This window comes from Platalea leucorodia (assembly GCF_965183815.1).
Source record: "Platalea leucorodia genome assembly, chromosome: 6".
In the NCBI taxonomy this organism is placed as follows: Eukaryota; Metazoa; Chordata; class Aves; order Pelecaniformes; family Threskiornithidae; genus Platalea; species Platalea leucorodia.
In genome coordinates this window covers 18,386,654-18,398,887 of record NC_138828.1, presented here as the reverse complement: position 1 = coordinate 18,398,887, position 12,234 = coordinate 18,386,654, and the positions used below count along the sequence as shown (strand labels likewise).

Here is a 12,234-nt window from a genome sequence, read left to right as displayed (position 1 = left end):
CTGTAATACCCTCTCTGCGAAAGAGTAATCAAAATCTTACAAAATATCACTCAATGTTTATATTTGTCATTTACATATTATAATACATAGCATCTACCATCCAAGATGTTTATTATGAATTTATCACGTGATAAACGTTAGTGTGTGTCATTGATGATCATGGCTTATTAGAAGCGATGATCAACTTGTTTAACGCTGTCTGAGATACCAGGTATGGTCACTGACGCAGTAAAATGGAAATTCAATTACTCGTAAGAAAAGCTAGGCAGAAGATAATCAGGTGCTAAGATGCATTTCTTGTGCATGATTTTCATATGTAGTCCAATTACATGCCCACCCATGCTGTTGCTCTGTTTGTTGGTAGCCTGGCCGCCTCTAAGCGTGTGAGCTGCTGTTTGTGGGACACAGTTTGTTTCAAAGCCAAAAATTAGCTTTCAGTTTGTCCTAGGTTAGAATTTAATACCGCATATGCATCAACTTTGGGATTTTTGCTTGCTTTACTTCAACTGCTTTTGCAACTGGAGGTAGCTTTAAAAATACTTTGCTCATTATATCCCTGTTGGATTTGGTATTATTTGTTGAAGTCTTATTGAAATAATTGCCATAAGTCACTAGTCAATACTGAGAACAGTTAAGTAACATTTGCTGACCTGCAGAATTTTTAGAAGGTAAATTGGATGTACTGATGATCTTTTTAAGCTTATGCTCTTGTAAACATGTAATTTTTGATGATAAGTATTGATGATGATAAGTATCTTGATGAATTTCAGCTCTTTAAAAAACCACACCCACCGAAGCGTGTTAGAAGCCGACTGAATGGAGAGGCTGTGGGAACCTCTGTGCCCCCTGGTTCCACGAGTGACAAGATTTTTTTCCATCATCTGGACAACCTGCGGCCATCTCTTGCCCCAGTGAAAGGTAAACTGTAAAACCATGGTGGCAATTCCTGTTTCTTTGCCAGAGCATTCAGAGTTTCAGCAAGATCGTCCTTTTCCATGTTTTGCTTAATTCTAATGTTCTTAATGCCTGTCCTTTTGTGATAAAGACAAATTTGAAATATCCTAATGCTGTAAGATTATGTTTTTAGCTACCTTAAAGTATACTTGGGAAGCACCAGATCTGTACCGGTTTAATACAACTTTTTTAAAATAGAGGGAAAAAATTGGGCCAAAGCACCTCTTTAAAGTTTTCATTTAACAAACAATATTCAGGGTACATTGCTTCTGGGCCTGCAATAGCCTCCATTTTTGTGATTTTCGTAGCAGGAGGACTCTATCGCAGTGCCAGGAAATACTGAGAAATGTTGGCAGGAAAGGGTGTTGTTGGTAACTGTACTGAGATGAAAAAAGGTGTTTTTTTTACTTCGTATCTGACATTGGACTGAAGAAGAGTTAATTTTCTGTGAGGCGGGTAAATACTATACAGTGATTTCTTTCCTAGTTGATTAAATGAATCTGCGCCTGCCTGTTGTAAAGAGAGAAGGATGTACTATTATACAGGACATAGCACGGCTACACTCTGAGACAGGAAACTAGAATGCACTAATCTGTATTTGCAAAGCTTGGGGAAAAACAGGTAGGGCACCACGGGCTGTAGTCAGGAATGTAGCCTGTGGGAACGCTTGGCCAAGATATTGGCATTGATACCAAAAACTTATTTTTACTTGTGCTGAAAATGGTACAATCACTTTTAATGACCACAGACATCTTGTTGGAAGAACACCTTGTGCAGCATCCCAGGTGGGATCAGAACCATCTGTGATCCTCGGGGTGTTCTTGCCACTGCTGCTGGTGCTTAGGCCTGCCTTTGTTAGGAATGTAGCAAAAGTTGCCATCCTTGCAGCTGAAACAAAGATTTGTATAACATAGCCAATACAGAGATCCTGCTTTTGCAGAGCATCAGGTATTTAAAGGGATCAGATAGTGTTTGTCTGTGCTAGCAATAAAACATAATCCCATCTTCTTTTTCAGAGCTCAAGGAGCCTGTGGGACAGATTGTGTGTACTGATAAAGGCATTCTGGCAGTAGAACAGAATAAGGTTCTCATCCCACCTACATGGAATAAAACTTTTGCTTGGGGTTATGCAGACCTCAGCTGTAGACTGGGTACCTACGAGTCGGACAAGGTTTGTAATCTGAAATTTGTTTCAGTGCTGAATGTACCAAAAGCAATTAGTATTCAACAGTGAAAAAATCTAACAATGGAAATTTATTTCACATGTGAATGAAATAATCTTGTACTGCATATATTTTATTGCTCCCTATCTGGTAGTCTTCATCAGAACGCTGGCAGAATGGCATAAACCAACTAATAATAATTTTTTACCAGGTCTGCAAAACATGAATGAATTATATCTGTGCAGTTAAAGCTCATCTCTTGTGTTCTCTCGGGGGGCATCTTATGGCAGAGACTGGAATTGCTTCTGGTTGAGGAAAAACTGCATAAGGGGTAGCAGCAATATCTTAGTTACTTAATGGTCCAGTGGGCAGGGTGGCACTCAGGTTTTTATTTTTATCCTACCAAACACTAATCCTGACAGTAATTCTTCTTTGTTTTCTTTATTTTTAGGCAGTAATTGTTTATGAATGTTTGTCAGAATGGGGTCAGATACTGTGTGCCATTTGCCCCAATCCCAAGCTAGTTATCACTGGAGGAACAAGCACAGCAGTGTGTGTGTGGGAAATGGGTATCTCCAAAGAAAAAGCTAAAGCCCTCACACTGAAACAGGTAAAATACAATAAAGATGCCTTTTATGTAAATTATGTTACAAGATCAAAGGAATTATGAAAGGGGTATTGCTCACATAGTAAGATTTGAAACCATGAGTGCAGCAGACCTTTGGCGAACTGAGTAGTCGAGGTACTGATCTGCATTGAAAGCGGGCAAAATCCATCTTTAAAATTGCATCGTTTTTAAGGACAGTTGATCACCAGCAGCTTTTTGGAGAGATGGGGAATTTGGTAGCGATGTTAACAAAATTATACAGGTGTGTTTTGTGAAATCATCTGCTTTATTGTAGTGCTGTATGTAAAATACCCACATCTGAAAACTGTCAGGGAGGGCAGTGGACTGTCTTAAAGGTTCATTTTCCTTTTTAAATTTAATTACTTTTTTCTTCAAAAATGTCGATATATTTAAATTACACTTCTGCACAAAACTTTGCTCTTTCTGGCAGTGATGTTTGTGGAGCAGAGTTCAGGATCACCTTCAGTTGTTCTTGCTTTGTTATTTCAAAACATCAGCTTTTAATATAACAAAACGAGCACCCGTGCTTTAAAGTCAGTTGCAGCTAGGTGCAGAGTAAGTCTTGTGTGTTTACTAAAAAAAAAAAAAAACAAACACAACAACAAACCAAACCACAAAACCCACCCACAAACAAACAAAACAAACCCCTGCCCCACGCAACTCCCTCAAAATATTCTAGAAGCTTTGCATCATTGTTCTAAGCAGCTAGGTTGTTAAGCGTTACTGTTCCTGTTAACGTCTTAATAGCAGGACTTTTTCCAAAGTGTTTTACTTAAGAACAGTGCAAGATAAAACACTGTATCTTGAATTTCAAGGCAGGATATTGAAGGCCATTTACTGTACTTTAGCCAATGATTTGTAACTGAGTAAGCTGCAATAATCTGACTGTATTCCAGACTTCTGTTCCAATGGTTAGGTTAAGCCTAAAATGTAAAAGCAGGGTCTAATACAAGTAGATGCTTGTAATTCTCTTCTCCTTCAAATTGACGTTGCCTTTTTGGTTGCAACTCTTTCTTGTCTCTTTTATCTTTTTTCAAACATCAACAGAAGTTTATATAGAAGGCATTTTATATTTACAAAGAATTTCTCTTTTCAGAATGTAATTTTGGGTGCAGCCTAGAACACATCCTGACCCTATAAATAGGCTACTAATGCAGATGGAGGATGCAGGCTGGGTTGGAAATTTTTTTTTTTTTTTTTTTTTTCTTCAGTAGAAGGCTATATAACATTAGACCCTTGAAATTTGGTTTTGTGAGTACTTCTTAAATGGAAAAAAATATTACTCATTTTCAATTATGAAAATAGTTGCCAACTGAATACTTGTAAGTCAGTTGCATCTTCTGATAGGTTATTCATGTTTACATTATCTGAATCTTTTCAGATAAGTGGGTTTAATGTAGTAATTTTTGTGCTCTCTCCTGATTGCAGCTTGTTCCTCCTGACTTTTGTTTTGCAGGCATTACTGGGTCATACTGACACTGTCACATGCTTAACAGCATCGCTAGCTTATCACATAATTGTGAGTGGATCACGGGATCGCACCTGCATCATCTGGGATTTGAATAAACTCTCTTTTCTAACACAGCTTCGAGGTCACAGGGCTCCTGTTTCGGCACTCTGTATAAATGAATTAACGGTAAGAACCAAATACCATTCACCAGTGTGCAGTGGGAACAGCAGCAAGAGTCAGAAATTGTGAAACCAAAGAAAAACAAACTAGGCTCTTCTGTTAGTTTGACAAAACTTGTATAACTCCTTTGAAAATTAATTAGCTGGCTTAGGGAATAATTTGCATCTTTTGTCCAGAGATGCACGTGGGTTTATTCCATGCAAAGTGGCTTGAGCTGGGAAGGGCTTATTAATAGTGCTAGCAGCAGTATAGCTAGTGTGGCGTTCAAAGTGGGTTGTCAAACCTGCCACAGGAGCTAAGAAAGGATTTTGATATGTGACCTTGGTGGACTTCTGTTCTCTTACGCTTAATTTAAAGGAAGCAGAAGATACCTTGGATGAAGCTGCAGTGACAATTGTAGCGGAAACAAAGTTTGTCTCCCTGGTGGTCCTATAAGTTATGGGTTGCCATTTATCCAGCTCCCATGCACACCAAAGAATTTGCCTGAGTTGAAACTTTATGTAGCTGGCCCAGCAAGGCTGGATGGGCCATGTTGCAACTGGAGCAGATGTAGTGGTTGAAATCAAGACAAAATGGGGCTGTAATGCAAGGAGAGGCACAGTTTATTAGCTGCTAGTAGTCTGGTGGTTGTAGTGTTGCCAGTGTTTTAGACTGCAGCTCCCATTTACCCTCTGCACTGGTTTGGACCATCTCTTGCTCTTTTCTCAATAAGGAAGCAAATGAAATTTCAGGTGGTACGTTTTTGTGAAAAAGAGCAGGCTCAACATTAGCAGAGTCTTTGAAAACTGAGAAGGGAAAGTACTGAAAATACACTGTTGGATTGTTATGCTGTGAGAAGTGGAGGAATTGGTCTACTCGTATGCTGTAAATACAACAAACAGGTTGCTACTAAATCTGGGTTTCTATGTACAATTTTTAAAAAATGCATGTCGTCCTAAAGGTTTGTTTAGGTGGCCAAACTCAGCTTGAACAGAACTTCCTGAAGCGTGCCAGCCTTGATGGTTGAACTTGGCTTATAAATGACCGTGGCTTGTATTTTTGCTGAAGAAAACCTGAGACTTGTACTGAAATACGGAAGTGTTATTTGTCTTTGCAGGGGGATATTGTATCATGTGCTGGCACTTACATCCATGTATGGAGCATTAATGGCAGCCCTACCGCAAGCGTAAACACTTTCACTGGCCGAAGTCAGCAAATAATGTGTTGCTTTGTGTCAGAGATGAATGAGTGGGATACCCAGAACGTCATAGTAACGGGACATTCGGATGGAGTTGTCCGGGTAAGTACCAGGAATCACTGCTTGGAAAAATAAGTTTATACCTTAGTAGTAGTAGTTAGAGAAGTCATGTCTATCCAACACAGTGTCCTGGCCGGTACCAAAAGCAGTCCAGCTATACTTGGGTGCTCCACCTGAACAGTTAGTCCTGCAGGAAGGAGGGAGTCCAGGCTGGGTAGATGATGCAGACTGCTTTTGGTGCTGGAACCAGCTGTGCCATTTCTGCACAGGGTGGTGCACTGTATCCTGTCCACAAGTTAGATGGACATTGAAGGTTCGTGGAAAACTCGATTTCAGTGAGCTGACATTCTTATGCAGTCTTTCAGTTTTCTTTCTCCTTTTTGATGCACCCCTTGTGATGTGGTAACTAGCAATAGTCAGCAGCATACATTTTCCTTCCTGCTCTATTTTGGTCACTAGCTTTCATGCCTGGAGTAGTTTTCATTCACCATTTTTGTTCTACACACCTTGAGACAATTCATTTTGCTGCCTAGAAAAGAGGAACTTAGTGGCATTTCTGATTGCTGCGAGTCTAACCCGATTTTCAGTACTTTGCTATGTGCAGTCCTGGGTCTGCCTTAACCGGAGTCTGCTGGTCAAATTGCTATGTGGAGTGGATTTCTTTATTTGAACAGCTAAGATGTTAAATAACAGCACAAGACTTGTTCACTTTTGATTCAGGCATGAACACAGATGTCCTCTTATGGTATCTACCCCCCAAAACCAGGGCTTAGCATGTGACATGCCTCTCATGTTGCCACTGCAAATGCACAGTTCTAATAAGCCATCTTAACTCTAGAAGTAGCTCAGAAGCAAGCTAAGAGTTCAGTACGCACCACTTTGCTTATCACCTGTCCCTCCAGTTCTGGCGAATGGAGTTTTTGCAAGTACCAGAAACACCAGCTCCAGAGCCTGTGGAGATGCTGGAAATGCAAGAGGATTGTCAGGAAGCACAAATAGGTATGTCTTCTGACAAGTGTTTTGTATGTGCCTTTTATCTGATCTTCGCTATACGTAGGTAAAATCCTGTGGTTGTACAGTGCAGAACGGACGATGGGGATTTTGTCTCAAAAGACAATAGACATCCAGTGGGCATAATAGAGCGTCTGAGTTCTTTGTTCACCACCTTGCTTATGGTAGTTGCATACTGCTATGAGTAAGAAAAAATCATGCCCATCATAGCTTTTTTTTTCTGTGAAGATTGAACTTTTCTGCATGTGGTTGTTTCTGCTAGCGGTGAACCCAATAGATGCTACCATTATCCAAAAGCCAGATTTTTTTTTTTTCTTTCCTTATTTTAAAATGGCATTACAGCATAACAGCAGAGTTAAAAAAAAAATCTACTGATGGAACAGCATGCTGTTTAGACAAGCAGTGCTGGCCATATCATTTTCCCCTGTTGGAAGATTTTGGTCTGTGCTTGATAGACGTTTCTTTTAGCCATCTCATCTTCCTCTTACTGTCTTCATATTGAAGATATGATCTGGATCGCATGATACTCATTAGTAATTATTACATAAAGACGCCTCTTTTTTTTCAGTGTCACTAGGAATATAAATATCTTCAGCAGTTGCTTTTTTTATTAACAAAACCTGTTATTAACAAATCTGCATCATGTTTCTCAGTCAGCTGGAGTTTCAGCATCACTGACTCTGCTTACTTGTGTAAATTTTGCTGAAAGGCAGCAGGATTTGGTTTTGCGAACTTGAGCATTTTTTGAAAATTTTACTCAACATGTCTATCGTAGCCTACCTCAGACAGACTATTGTAGGAAATAGCTTCAGCAAAGGAGTACTGTTTTCTGACAGACCAGTGCAAAAAAAAGATAAATAGTGTGATTCCTGGCAGGAGCTGAATCTCTGCAAAGGCTTTGAGATGCTTGCATGCAGTTTCCCTCTAGTCATGCTGTGTTGTAGGTAGTGCAGCAGCGGAATAGGGAAAAAGCTCAGACTGTAAGCAGCCTTTCTAACAACATCTTCTCTCCTGTTTGGTGCATCCAGGGCAGGAAGCCCATGAAGAGGACAGCAGTGACTCCGAGGCAGATGATCCATGCATAGGCCAGGACACAAAACTGCAGGAGAGCCAGAGTCAACCAAGCAGCACCAGCCACAGGCCTAGGTCATCATCAAACAGAGCAGCGGCAGCATGGTCAGCAGACAGCGGCTCTGATGACTCCAGGCGTTGGTCAGACCAGCTCAGCTTGGACGAGAAAGATGGCTTTATCTTTGTGAATTATTCTGAGGGACAAGCAAAAATGCATCCCCATGCTCAGGTTAACCACCCGCACCCCAGCTATGCTGAAGCACGGCACTACAGCAAGCTTAAACCAGGTAAAAGAAATTGGGCACACTTCCTCTGTTAGATAAATGTGCCGGCAGCGCTGACCCATGAGGCGGTCTCTCTCTCTGTCCGTGCAGCTTTGAGCAGGGTTGGCTGATAAATTCCAAAATGGGCAGTGAAGAGAAAAAATTGTGTGCAAAGGTTGCATGTTGTTCAAGCTTTTCCTGAGAAGCTGTGGTCGGTTTACCCTGGCCAAGCAGCTAAGCTGCTCGCTCACCACCACAACCTCCTGCAGCGGGATGGTGGGGAGAATAGAAAGAACAAAAGCAAGGGAACTTGGGAGTCGAGATAAGGATAGTCTAATAAAGGAAAGAGGAAGACAAAACAAGTGATGCAAAGGCAATCACTCACCACCTCCAGCAAGCAGAATGATGACCAGCCAGTCTCTGAGCAAATGACTGCCTTCCCCAGAAACCTCTCCTCTCAGTTTTATTGCTGAGCATGATGTTATATGGTGTGGAATATCCCTTTGGTCAGTTTGAGTCAGCTGTCCAGCTTGTGTCCCCTCCCAGCTTATTGCGCACTTCCAAACTCCTGTTGGGGGTGGGGGCAGAGCAGAGTGGGGAAAAAGAGAAAACTTTGACACTCTGCAAGTACTGCTGAACAACAGCCAAAACACTGGTATGTCAACAGACTGTTTTAGTCACATACCCAAAATACAGCATCGTATGAGCTTTGATGAAGAAAATTAATGACAGTTGGAAATCTGACTCTTAACTTTAAAAATAAAACAAATAAAAAAATAAAAACCGAAGCTATCCCCATCCTGTCAGGCTTTGGTACAAGGCTTCCCTGTGTATGTCACCATTCTCTGCAGCTCCCAACTGGACTTCAGAGAAATTGGAGGCTCCGTGCATTGTTTTGTATTCTCTCCTTTCTTTCATACATTGCAGAGCAGTTGAAAAATGTGTTTTCCCTGAGTGAAACTTGAGTCAGAGAGTTATCTTGGGGGGGAGATTTTTTTCTTTCTACAAAGTCACACATACAGGTATGTTGGGGGAGGAGGGAACAACAATGAGAACAAGCAAATTTGCTTTTTCCCCTCCTACTTCCCACTCATTTCTAGGATACAGATGGGAGCGTCAGTTGGTGTTTAGAAGCAAACTAACTATGCACACAGCATTTGATCGCAAAGACAACGCACATCCAGCCGAAATCACTGCACTCGGCATCTCTAAGTGAGTAGCTTGCAAGCAATTGCTTAAAACATTTTTTCGGTGGTGTCAGTGGGAAGCAGTACAAACCAGCCATTGTTCTTTGCATAATGCTGTTTTGTGGTGTTTCTGTTTAGGGCAGCTTCGTTCAAGAACTAAGATTAAAAAAAAAAAACCAACATACTAAAATGAGTAGACTTATTCAGCTGCATCATGTTACATAGAGTGTTGTTATAGCTCCGTTTCTCAGTCAGACAAGGCTAATTTGTGCATTAGTTACTATGCCAGTAGTTCAACATATTACATGTTCTGACATGTAAAATCGGTCATCGGTGTCTGTGTGTTACTGTGCCAGAGTTGTTGCAGGAATGCTTTTGCTTTTTCCTTGCAGGGATCACAGCAGAATTCTTATCGGGGATGGTCGAGGCAGAGTGTTCAGCTGGTCCGTAAGCGATCAGCCTGGCCGATCCGCAGCTGACCACTGGGTGAAGGACGAGGGGGGAGACAGCTGTTCGGGCTGCGCAGTCCGTTTTTCACTCACTGAGAGGCGTCACCATTGCAGGAACTGTGGACAGCTCTTCTGCCAGAAGTAAGCCAGCCAACGGTCTCCTTTGGCCTCTTTTCCATACAGAATTTTACGCTGGGTAAAGCTGTTGCATACCACGGAACTCTGCTGAAAGACTGAGGTTTCCCTTACCAAAACAGAACTGATGAAGAAAAAACATCAAAACTCTCAAATCTCCAGGGAGGAATTAGAAAAGACAGACCAGCCCCTTTATAAATCCAGTTAGCAAGACAGGTATCAGGAGAGGATGAAATATGCTTGCAGCTTTGAAAACCTTGCTGTCGCCCATCTGGGAAAAACTCTAGACAAATGAACTTAGCAAAGAAAAAACAAAAAAAAAACCCCAAACCAAAACAAACCACCAAACCCCACCAAAACCCAAAAACCAAACTAACTTCTTTTGCAGCAACTTGTTATTCTTGTCAGTCTACAAGCAACCCAGTCAAAATGTAAAGTGTGTGCAGGACTGTAAGGATGCTGATTTAGGAGCCGGTAGCATGCAGCCTCAGACAGGAAAGTGTATGACACACAGGGTGTATGTGAGTTCCCCTTACCCAGGAACTGAGGTGGGAGTCTCTTTTCTGATCCACTGGGTCAGAGACAGTATTTCTAGTTTCATCTCTGTAGCTGTACTTTGAGTCTAAACTGGTGACAACAGCTGTTTTTAAGCTACCTCTCACACAGAGTCATTGCATTGATTCTGTGGGGATCATGCAAGTTCTGCTTCTGATTGTACAATTCTGCTTTGTCAAAATAAGTTTGGACGGTTTTCTGGTATTTGAAATCATGATGATAATTTCCACACCTGGACAGAAAATGGCCAGGTTGGGAGAGGACCTGTGTTCACAGCAATGTTTGTTTTCCTCTACAGGTGCAGTAGGTTTCAGTCTGAAATCAAGCGTCTGAAGATTTCATCGCCAGTCAGAGTCTGCCAGAACTGCTTCTACAACCTGCAGCATGAGCGGGGTTCAGAGGAGGGGCCCAGAAATTGATGGGGTCCTGGCAAACGGACACCCCATCCAGCCCCACCGTCACTCCAAGAACTAGTGAGAGTATTGTGCAGTGATCGGAAGGGATTAGAATATTGTCTGTTTACACTTAAGTTTATACTGAGTTTTAAGCACTAAAAGTAAAAAGGGATCATTGAATTGATTTGTGTTGACAGAAGGTAAATGAGGCTAACGGCATAATTAAGTGAAGAGCAAGGCCCAGGAAGACATGATTAATAACCACAAATCCAATAGAACTGTCAACCCCTAAACCTATGTTGACGTGGCGATTGAGAAAAATCCTCACTTATCCTAAACACCTGTTCTTGTCTTGTTTTTGTAGAGCTAGTCATCTTTATCGGGGGGAGGGGGAGGGGAAGGCTTTTTAGAAGATAGTTGTAAATCTGCCGCCTTCGCAAGCAACTGTGTATATTGTAAATAGGTATAATGGCCTTTTTATCTAAATATGAACTTAACTGCCTGTTACATGGGACTTCAGATTAACCACTATACTTTGTGTGGCATCTTTATCTCATCTATCAATTTAAATACGAATGTTTAAAAAAAACAAAAAAAAAAAACAAAAACAAAAAACAGAAAACTCGAAGGCATTATGCGTATTTCTGTTAAAAATCCAGTCTGTGCATGTTTGTTCTTTCAGTTGCCCACAGTATCTTAATTTAAGTAAGGCTATTCATAGAATTACATGGATTTTTTCAAAAGAAAACATTTTTGAGAATAGGACTTGGAGTATTTTATTCTAGCTGTAAGATAACAAGGAACTAAATTGTACACTTGTGTTGCATTTTATACCAAACTATTTACCACCTCAGTGTTGTTCATATTTAATAAGGCCTCTTTTATACATATGTCAGAGCTGCAGTTTTGTTAATTACTTAATGTTCATTAGCAGCTGATTCATGCAGTGCAAGAACCAGCTTTTACATTCTTTAGTCAATAGCAATTGGCTTGCATATAGGTACAGAATTAATTCCTTGTGCATAAAATTTAACCGCTGTTGTCCTGTAGCTTGTTTGCAGAAAAAACTTTTGGAACAATAGGCATTGCTCTAAAACAGGGTGATATTAGTCATGTCAGAAATGCTTCTAAGAGCTATCTTTGTGTTTCAGCACATGGCATCAACTTGAGGACAGCAGTAGATTTCCATTATGGTTTTTAAGTTCAAATATGAATTTAATTGCAGTATTTTTTTACTACTCTGTCATTTATTTTGCACTACATATGGGATGAAGTAGAGACACTGATATCCACTGGGATTGGAACACGTGCATCAGATAGGCCCATGGACTTAATTTCTGAATGAGGTCTTGCCAGTGGGATTTTGGTTGGGGGGGGAGGGGGGAGGCGGAGGGGGGCAGGGGACAGGCTGGTGTTTGGTTTGGTTTTGTTTTTTAACGTATGTGTATATATTTTGTAAATGGGTGACAAACTGATCTAGATCTAGGTATATTCACAATGGATTCTTTTAAATAGCGGTAAGGATATGACCCAAACCAACAGAAGACAGGTGGCCC

The 12,234-nt window shown here is 40.9% G+C and overlaps 1 protein-coding gene across 3 annotated transcripts in view; it reads left to right on the top strand.

Moving 5' to 3' along the window:
- The window catches only part of WDFY3 (WD repeat and FYVE domain containing 3), a 179,479-nt gene extending 167,454 nt beyond the window's left edge, over nt 1-12,025 (top strand). For all 3 annotated transcript variants that reach the window (XM_082315396.1, XM_082315397.1, XM_082315395.1), the window contains 10 exons: nt 771-918; nt 1,971-2,125; nt 2,569-2,727; nt 4,202-4,381; nt 5,472-5,654; nt 6,515-6,611; nt 7,652-7,981; nt 9,058-9,169; nt 9,537-9,734; nt 10,582-12,025. In XM_082315396.1, coding sequence (XP_082171522.1) covers nt 771-918; nt 1,971-2,125; nt 2,569-2,727; nt 4,202-4,381; nt 5,472-5,654; nt 6,515-6,611; nt 7,652-7,981; nt 9,058-9,169; nt 9,537-9,734; nt 10,582-10,702 — 1,683 coding nt within the window. In that variant the 3' untranslated portion in view covers nt 10,703-12,025. The remainder of the gene's footprint in view (nt 1-770; nt 919-1,970; nt 2,126-2,568; nt 2,728-4,201; nt 4,382-5,471; nt 5,655-6,514; nt 6,612-7,651; nt 7,982-9,057; nt 9,170-9,536; nt 9,735-10,581) is intronic.
- Nucleotides 12,026-12,234: the final 209 nt, after the last annotated feature.